The sequence below is a fragment of the Acomys russatus genome, chromosome 13 (assembly GCF_903995435.1).
Source record: "Acomys russatus chromosome 13, mAcoRus1.1, whole genome shotgun sequence".
Taxonomy (NCBI): domain Eukaryota; kingdom Metazoa; phylum Chordata; class Mammalia; order Rodentia; family Muridae; genus Acomys; species Acomys russatus.
Window position 1 is genome coordinate 55,097,810 of NC_067149.1, and position 10,510 is coordinate 55,108,319.

Sequence of the window (10,510 nt, forward strand, 5' to 3'; positions counted from 1 at the left end):
ATATATTAAAACATGATGAACGTGTTCATTCATATTTAATATGTTAAATATGAAAACTTTCATTCGATAATGAATGTGTATATTTTTAACCGTGGGGCAGGATTCAGCGCCTTGAAGATATTAAATAGTTATAGGCTCTACCACTGAGCTGTCCCCAGGCCAAGTGACTGTGACATATGGTATGACAGTGTTATCTCACATGTCAAGAACTGAACAGATTTATAAAATCTAGATTGGGAAATCTGAAATGAGACAGGAATGAAAAGGTTCTAAGCATGAATTTCATGCATGCTCATATTAATATAATTTTTCCAGAGAGAATTAAAGCTACATTTGATGTAGAATGACTTAAATCTCTGAGGTCTTAATTTCTTGTGGTATAGGCATCTGGTCTGCTACAAATCCACTTTTTAAGCAAATGGCTGCTCGCGCTGCTAATGCCATTTTTGTGTAGATAGGCGTAGAGTCCTTTGCCAGTGATTTTAAGCCTGGAACAAAATATAGAGGAAAAAAAAGGCCACAGAATTAACAAACACTAATTGGAAGCATTAGAGAAAATATTCATTACCTTTTAACACAATAAATATTAGCTACTAATAAAACTTAACTCAATTTTTTTCTGACCTAAAAATGTCACTTTTTATAAATGAAAACAACACCATTGTCAGGTCCAGAGAAACCCTGGACAAGTCTCACTCAGCACCTGTGGCTCCTCCTAGCGATTCTCACCACACCTCTTATCCTAGTCTCCAGCCTAGGGCTGGGCTTCACTTTCTTTCCCCAGATTCTGATTCCTATATAATGCAGCCATTTTGTCTATGTGCCCTCTTGTCTATTAGCTGTCTAGCACTTGATCTCCTTGTTCTCTCCTCTCCTCTTCTCTTCTCTTCTCTCCTCTCCTCTCCTCTCCTCTCCTCTCCTCTCCTCTTCTCTCCTCTCCTCTCCTCTCCTCTCCTCTTCTCTTCTCTTCTCTCTTCTCTCTCTCTCTCTCTCTCTCTCTCTCTCTCTCTCTCTCTCTCTCTCTCTCTCATCTTCTCTTTTCTCCTCTCTCATGGCCCAATATATTCTGCTGGCCATGTTCAGTCCAGACTCTTCCAGATGCCTTTGGCTGTTCCCTCCCTCAAATATACAATAAAACCCCTTTTCTCAACCTTACCTTGGGGCAGCCACACCCTCATTTTCATTCAACTGTAAGAAAAGCCTATAGCCTGCATACCGTGGGAAGGGTGGGATTTGGTGTCAAATATTTTGTGCTACAGAATATTCTGTATACAAGATCTATGGGTTCAGGGGTTTTATCTACAAAATAGATTCAGAAAAACTCACTCTTGATATCTCTGTCCAAGTCAAAATATATACTGACTAGAAATCAATGTGTTTGGTATATTAACATTATTAAATTACTGTGTTAATGATGACTATTTCCCCCTTGGTGTCTGTTTAGACTTCCCCATAAAGAAGGCTTCCAAGAGAAGTGGTGTTCTCTGTCGTGGGGAAGGGCTGTGCCCAGGGTTTGGTGTGTAAACTGAAACTTACCGACTGCTGTACATGGTTCCATCTGCCCATTGCCACTCTGCCCCTTGTTCTCGACTCAGTCCAATCCAATAATGGGAATGGTCTGTGTATCGCTTCAGGAAGTCCTTTGGTAAGGAGCATTATAGGATATACATAAAATGCTTCATTATCTCAGATTGTCATTCAGTTAATTTAGTGTGCTCCTTATAGAACTACAGACTGATTGGTTTGGGCAAGATCTTAGGGATTGCATTGCTTCCACCTGCCTCACATGCTTTTCTGCAACAACTTTTCCTTTTCTAGAAGACATTTTATGAGAAGGAGATGATCTGTTTTGTGTGGGCTTGGTGTGTTAATAGAGTTGGTTCCTTTGATTATGGGAGAATTTTGGCTAGTTGTGAAACATTTGAATAGTTACTAGTTTACTCAAGTTTCATATTTTAGATAGTTGTATAGTTTATTCTGATATATTTTGTTTTCTAACATGATTGCTCTAGTTTGGTTTGTGAATTGCTGATAATTGCTCTTCATAGCTTTCACCATCACCTAAGTTTACTTTCCCATGAGTGTGTGCGCATGCTCAGCTACGCCCTGTAAGCAGCCACCACACTTCATTGTCTTTTAAAACAAGATCATTTATTTACTTATTATGTGTATGCATGCCAATTTTTGTGCATTATATGGAGATATCACAGGTTATCAGAGCCTTTAGGACTGGAGTCCCAGGCACTTTGAACTACCCGAGATGGGGCTGGAAACAATAAACGGGTCATGGTAAGAAAAACACATGCTCTGAAATGCTCAGCTTCCTCTCCAGCTCCCATTTTGTTGCTTAAAAAAAATCAGCTTGATGAATTTTCTCTTTTAAGTGCAATCAAAAGTTTAACTGATTAAATTTATTTAACTGATTTAAACAGACTCAGTTTATTCCAAATGCTGCTAGGTTAAAGTTTATTATTAATGATGATTTTTTTTTCTGACTCATTTGCTTTGTCTTGTTTTCTTTTCTTTTGTTTTAATTGTTGGGTTGACTTTTTGGGGTTCTTAGTTGGTTTGGACAGGATAATCTACATATTCTACTCTTTATGAGATTAGTCTGCCCCTGTTTGTTTTACATTCTAGACAGTCACAAGCCATTGCTTAGGCAGTTCTTTACACCGTTATCAATACTGACAAGATTTAAAATATTTTGTGGTGAAGTTATTTCTAAATTTTATGCCTTTAAATCTCCATGGCTTATAATTCTTTTTATTTGTGAAGTTTATCTTTTCTCCTTTCCTGCTATCAATTCTGTTTATTAAAAACAAACAATCAAATTTTTGCTAGGTGGTGGTGGCACAAGCCTTTAATTCCAGCATTCAGGCAGCAAAAGCAGGTGGATCTCTGAGTTTGAGGCCAGCCTGCTCTACAGAGTGAGTTCCAGGACACCCAGAGCTGCACAAAGAAACCTTGTGTGTACATGACACAAGCGAGTATGTGTGTGTGCGTCTGTATCTGTATGTGCATATGCAGATGGATACATGCCATGGCTCATGTATGGAGGTCAAATGACAACATTAGGTGCCATTCCTTACTGTTAGAGGCAGGGTTTTTCTTGTTTGCTGCTCCATATGCCAGGCTAGCTGGCCTCCAGCACTGGGGATTCTCCTGTCTCTGACTCCCATCTTGTCAAAGAGACTGGGATTATATATGGGGCCTACCACGCCTGGATTTCCACGGTGTGGTTTACATGAGCTATACCCCATAGTCTTAAGCATTTGAATACTCCAGCCCAAGTTGATAGAAGTATCTGAGAAAGCTTGGGAGGTGAGGTTTCATTGGAGGAGGTATGTAACTTGAGGCAACTTTTGAGAATTACAGACTCATGCCATTTCAATATTGTTCTCTCTGGTTCCTACTTGTGGTTCAAGTTGTGAGCCAACTGCCATGACACACTCTTCTGCCCCCTTGGAACCATAAGCCTAAATAAGCTCCATCTTCTATGGTTTCCTTGGTCATGATGTTTTATCACATTAATAGACAAGTAACTAGGACTCTGGGGCCTGCACGTGGGTTCCCGTGTATATGGCAAGCTCTTTTCCGCATGGTGTCCTCTCGCAAGGCCCCAGTTTTGCTGTTCTCATTCTTCATTTATTTATTTGGTTTTATTGTCTTACCAGTTCTTTTGTGGTATTGAATATTGCGAGAGATGCTGTGTAAGAGGCACAGAAGTTCTGGCTTGCTCCCCAGGTTGTCGTATTTTCAGAAAAATAGAAACACTTTCGGTGGTAGCCAATCCAGTCATCCAGGCATGATGTGGGATCAGTGGGAATTTTCTGTTTTTCAACTAAAAACAATTTAATGTTAAGTATCGAAGGATTTAAATGCCCTGAATTTCTTTTTCCAAGGCACAACAGAATGTAATTTTAAACACTTTTTTCCTCTTAAAAATGAATAAAAATTTCGAGACTAGTTTCTGTTCTTCAGTCTGGAAGTTTTGGGCATGGAATTAGTTACTATTTTTTTTTTTTTTCATCAAATTGTTGTAGTTTCTTCTTAGGTTAAAGGAAATCATTGACAAAAGTCACTCACGTTGGTGGTGATATTGCTCATTGAGGCTCTCCCTAGATAGCTGCAGTTGTGTGCATGACATTATCTTTAACTAGTATACTGATAACTACTGAATTACCATTTTCCAACTTGGTATTTTACCAGAGATCTGCTTCCTAACGTCATCCTATGGAAACTCATTCGTTCAACAACACTAAAGCTCTGAGTGTGAACTTGGAGTTTAGCCTGTTGTAGGCATTTTTTCCTTTATTGTTGTGCTAAACCAGTGAACAAAACACTGTAAGTTCAGGAAAAGACCCAGAAGGAGTCTTTCTAAAAATCATCACCAAAAGAATGTGTGTTGAGGGGAGACGATCTATTTCAGAGGTGAGGTTTTGAGTGCATTCTTTCCTTTTTTGCTCACTCATTTCTTCTTGTAGTACACACATAATGACCCTGCTTGAGCTGCTGAAGACAAGCAGGTGATGCTAAGACTACTGTAGACATTTATGGCAGGTGAGCCAGTACATGACTCAGCGTACTCCCAAGGATCCAGGATAGTTAGGCTCACAGACAGGCCATCTGGGGTTTCCATGCTAGAGTGTACTTTTAAATCTGCATCGAACTTGCTAGATGAAGAGTGGAGCCGTGTGTTATGAACAGAGACAATGATTTAACCAAACAACCTGAAATGATTGACCCTTTTTCTAGACATAAAAAAGGAGGTCATTAGGACCGACAAGTAGAGAACAAGAGTGAACTGAGGCCAGAAGATGGGTTAACGCTAATCCCTGAGTATATGTACACTGTTTCTAATCTTCAGCTAAAGAGCTGTCTCAAAATTATAGGTAGACAATGACATGTTTACTAGGTTGATGCTATATTGCCTCATAGAAATATAGTTAAAAAATGCACTTGGGGAAAATGTGTTGAATTTAAAGTACTCAAGACAACCAAGTGAGCTATACCTGAGCCAGAAATACATTTTCTTTTGCTAGGTTTATAATACTGTTATTTTAATGTAGAAAATAAAAATAACATAATAGCAGGATTTGATCTCTGATTATGCTGCATGCTTTATCCTCCTGAAGATGCTTCATTTCTGTCATATAATTTCCTTCATACCAAAGCTCTTGTAGTCCATACACATGCTGTAAGATAATGCTGTATATCATGAGTGGGCCTTTGTTTGTGATGATAAGTGGTAGACAATTCTAGGGCCTCCCCATGAACAAATCTAAATCTCCATCTCCATCTAGCTGTAAATATGGCCTTGTATTGCAATGACCCATTTTGTTAAAGCATAACCTTACCTAGGAATATCCACCCTACAAACCAAGTAGAACAGGTTGATACGCTTTTTTATGGTCGTTGCCTTTAATAGAGTGTAAAGTTTAATGTATCATAGTTATAATGATACTTTTTACCTCCTTGTTTTCTACTTTAGTATTGATGACCATTTTATGAATATTGACATCATATGGCAATTTATATAGGTAATATGTGTATGTGTGTCTACATATGTGTACATCTTTCCATAAACACACACACACACACACATACACACACACACACGCACACACACACACACACGCACACACACACACGCACACACACACACACGCACGCACACACGCACGCACACACGCACGCACACACACACGCACACACACACGCACACACGCACGCACGCACACACACACGCACACACGCGCACACACACACACACACGCACACACACACACACACGCACACACACACACACACACACACACACCATTTTTTCAACAACAGATTGTACATACAATCTTAAGATTGTATCTTGGGCTTACTTTATTCTTGACTACATCAAAATGATGTAGTGATGACTGACCTATACCCTCTAGATTCATATAAATATAGTGAATGGCATTTGTATAATCATGAGGTCATTTAATGATTCTTACTTTATATCGTATCCTTGTTATAAAGCAGCATGTCTACGGGGAATTTAGGGATAGAGATGTAGCTCAGTGGTCGAGCACTTGCCTCAGATACATGAGTCTTTAAAGTTCCAACCTTAGCACTACCAAAATAAATCTAAGAAAAATATTGTACAGAAATATGGCTATTCGGGTAGCAACATTCCCCTGACATTTCTCTATAGCCCATATAAACTGATGGTTTATGACTTATGATCAGAACCTGAACATGTGGTTCCACTCTTACAAGCTTCACAGAAATAAGAAATCACCTCTGTGTAGCTATGGCTGTCCTGGAACTTGCTGCGTAGACCAGGCACCAAGCTGTTCCGGAACTTGAAGAGATCTGCCTACCTCTGCTTTCCCCTTGGTACATGCCAGCATGACCAGCCTTGGAATTCATTTTGATAGACATAGCCATCTACTAGAAACCACTTGGGGGGAAATGCTGACCTTCCCATAAGAGTATGCCTGTGAGTCAGGATGAGCTAGCTCATCAGCAGTGCAGCTGCTACCAGCTATAAGAACCTTTTATATGTCAATGAACTGTGCTATGAAACATGGTTAGTGCTGTCCTTTTTGTTTGTTTGATTTTTGAGACATGGTGTTAGGTTGGCTTCAAGCTCACTGTAGCCAAGGAAGGCCTTGAACATCTCTTACCATGATTCCCTAAGTGTCAGGATTATAGAATGACACTACCATTACAGACCTACATCACCATCCAGCCTTGTTTTGTTGTTGTTGTTGTTTTTTTTTTTTTGCTTTTTATTTGTGTGTGTGTATACACACACACACACACAGGTGTGCACTATGTGCATGTACACATGAAGTACGTCATGAGCATACATGCCAGAGTATGTGTGTGAAGATGAGACAACTCTGTGGCGTTGGTTCTCTCCTTCCATCATTATCTCAGGCTGCCAGATTGACACAAGCATCCTCACCCACTGAGCAGCCAGGTCTCTAGTCTGTTATTTTCTACACAGATATTTCCAGATGAAGAAGACAATGTAGCCATATACATGTCACACACCTTTCCCTGGCTTATTACCTGGTAAGACTTGTAATACTGATTCAGAAGGAAACTTCACACAGTTGTCACTTAGTGTTTGGCACAGCCATTATTACCATGTCACAGAAGAGGAATCCCAAGTTATGATAGTTCAATTTAGAATCCTTCAACTTCACAATGACATGAAAGCAATACTCATTCAATAGGAAACCGCTACAGGATTTGAACTCTGACCTCTTCTTGGACTAACACTCTACAGCTACGATACTCTCTTGCTGAGTTTGATGGCAGCAGTGACCACAGCCCCTAGTCCCCTACTCAGTCATGGGTGAGTAACTAACATTCTATGCTACACTGTGTTGCTCAGTCACCATGCCGGGTAACAAGCATATTAAGTGCATTTTGTACACATGCTACCTTCAATTTATGATGGGCTTGTCAGGATGCAGACAAGAAGCATCTGTGGGAAGGTTCAGGATTAAATGTGGTTTGAAGTCACTCCCAATACCAGGCGTAAGCACGGTAGACAAGAGGATAAAAGACTTTCCAAGAACAGGTAACTCACCTGCTAATGTTGCTGCCAGGCCAACAATCACCAAAAGGAAGATGAGACTGGTGACTTCCAAGATGTAAAATCTCCTTTTGTTCCTGGTTTGAAATTCTTGAGATTCAGTGGGATGGGTAGACAAGATATTATTTCCTATAAGAAATTAATCAGGTCTTCACTCCTGGTAAGTGTGTTATAAGTGTGTGCAGAGCTATATATACTAACTGATAATGTTCCTGTATTCTAGCAGTCATCAATGTAAACTAAATTATAAAATACCATAAATGTAACATAAGGTATAATTATTTGTGAAAAAATCTGGCAGAAGGCATGCAATCTCTGACTGCTGAGGACGACACATGGACACGAACAAATGGAGGCTGTTTTCATACATTAAAAGACACTATATAGTTAATATGTTAATTTGACCATCATTAGTCTACAGATTTATGATAATTCCCAACAAAGAATTCCCATCAGCTTTGATTGTCGTATTTTTGGAAGATATTGGCAAACTAAAGTATATGAAACAGATTTGAAAAGTAATTCTCTCAGTGGACAAGCACTCCCTGTCCTAAGGACTTTAAAGCTGGAACTATCAGTTCAGCATGGGTTTGGTGTAAAGAAGACTATAAGGTATATAAATAAGTGCACATCTGTGTGGTCATTAGATTTTGATAAAGATCCCCAAAAGATAATCATTTTCATAAGTGGTACCAGAACAATGAAATTTCAATCTAAATCTCCACCCACTGACGCAATAAAACACAATGGATCAGAAAGCAGAATTTCTCAAAGGACAGGGTGAGATAGGGAGAAATTTCTTTGTGACCTTGGATTAGTGACTACTTCTTTAGTTGAATTAAACAACATGATCTGTCTGAAAATTACACACTGGATTTCCTAACAATTAATAACCTTGGTCCTTTCAAAAGACAGTGTTAGGAAAGAAGAGACAATTGAGAGACTATTGAGAAAGTAGCTGCATTTTCAGCATTTAGCAAAGGACTTGTATTCAGTATATATGAGCTCTCAATATTTAATAAACAACACACATGTCAAAGAAAGTTTAAGCAGAAGAACCAAAGAAATATATCCTAAAGAAAATATATGGCTAAGCAATCACTTGTAATGTAAGCTATTCATCCTCACTAGTCATTGGAAAAGTACAAAGTAGGGGCTGGAGAGATGGCTCAGTGGTTAAGAGACCTTGCTCCTCATTCAGAGGACCCGAGTTTGGTTCCCAGCACCTACATCAAGTGGCTCACAAACTACCTGAAATTTCAGCTCTAGCAGAGCCAAGGCCTCTTCTGGCTTCACCCAGCGCTCTCTCTCTCTCTCTCTCTCTCTCTCTCTCTCTCTCTCTCTCTCTCTTCTCTCCTCTCTCTCTCCACACAGAGATACACAGATAATCATAAATAATAAAAGTAAAATTTAAAAAGCACTAGTTAAAACCAAATTTAAAAAATCACATCACTTGATTTTAATTAAGAATGACTGAATTTAAACCCCCCCTGCTATTGGTTGTTGATGCCTTTGGTTAGGCATGAAATGTATACAGTGGTGGCCCAATACGCTTACAAAGGACTTAAGAAAATTCCTGTGGTTTAGTGATTTGATGACTACCAAAATGCAGTGCAATTCGTGGCTCACACACGTATGGTGATTCTGGTACAAACAAGTCCACTGCATAGCCAGTAGTGTAAAGTATAGCACGTCCAATTGTGTGCATGATATCTGACAATGCTAAAAATGTTGTTACTGCCTTACCTTTCTGATATACTCTATTTTTATAGTTGCTTTAGAGTGTATTGCCTATAGTTTTAAAAATAAATTGTTATCAAAAACCAAACAAACAAAATACTGTGCTATCAGGCAGCTACTCATAAAATTCCATATCTCTTGGGCTCAAGAAGACGCTTCATTAAATGACTAGCATTAGACAGAAAATAACCCTAGTATTTGGAAGGTGGAGACAGAGGAGGATCAGGAGTTCAAAGACAACTTCACCTACATAGAAAGTTTGAGTTCAGCCTGAGCTACAGGAAACCCTGTCCCAAAACAAAGCAACAAAATAAAATAAAAGATGGCCCTACGTGACTTAGGTTTGTGTAGTTACATTCTTATGTTTGCACGATGAAAAAAAAAATCATCTACCAACACACACTTGGAATGTGTGTCCATCCTTGCAAGATGCATGAGAGCATTGGGAAAGATGTGAGAGAACCAGGACACCCATCCAGTATTCATGAAAAAAAAAAAAAGCATTGGAGTGTTTTATACACACACATGCACACACATGCACACATATGCACACACATGCATACACACGCACACACATGTATACATATACATATGTCCATTCTACTCATAGGTGTTTTTTTACAACAGAAATTGAAATATACACAGAAAATTAGCATATACTAAGACATACACACTAGTTTTAACTGATTTGTTCACAATACAGCCAGTCCAGAAAAAAACTCAAATGTCCATCAAGAGCGAGTTAATGAATAAACATATATAGTATGCAGTAATAAGAGACAATGAACTATGAGTTGTCAAAAAGTGTGGCTATATCTTAAGTAATTATGGTGAAGAAAGGATACCAGGAAAAATGAATGCCTATGACAGGACCCTATCTTTATAAAGACCACCGAGCCTTCATATACGCCTCACTCACCTGGAGGTTGAAAGTCTCCTGAATTTGTCAGTTTTATCTCCTCACTCATATTTCTTGCCAGGTTTAAAAAAAAAAGATGTATTCTGGTTGTGACAAACACCCTGGATTCCAGATCAGGCCAACAACTTCTTGGACTTAGTTTCAATCTCTTAGATGGAAAAGTTCTAAAGGGAGATTATCATGACGACATAAATACGAGGACTAAAGTTTCTCAGTACTGTGACTGGCCTTATAACTTCTTCAGATTTCAGTACACCCCAAAG

At 39.0% G+C, this 10,510-nt stretch overlaps 1 protein-coding gene across 1 annotated transcript in view; it reads right to left on the bottom strand.

The window, feature by feature from the left end:
* LOC127197700 (C-type lectin domain family 2 member H-like) overlaps window positions 1-10,296 on the bottom strand; it is a 45,644-nt gene extending 35,348 nt beyond the window's left edge. Inside the window, exons 1-3 of the mRNA XM_051155669.1 lie at window positions 10,248-10,296; window positions 7,583-7,717; window positions 3,672-3,841 (exon numbers count right to left, since the gene is read on the bottom strand). Coding sequence (XP_051011626.1) covers window positions 3,672-3,841; window positions 7,583-7,717; window positions 10,248-10,296 — 354 coding nt within the window. The remainder of the gene's footprint in view (window positions 1-3,671; window positions 3,842-7,582; window positions 7,718-10,247) is intronic.
* Between the last annotated feature and the right edge of the window lie 214 nt (window positions 10,297-10,510).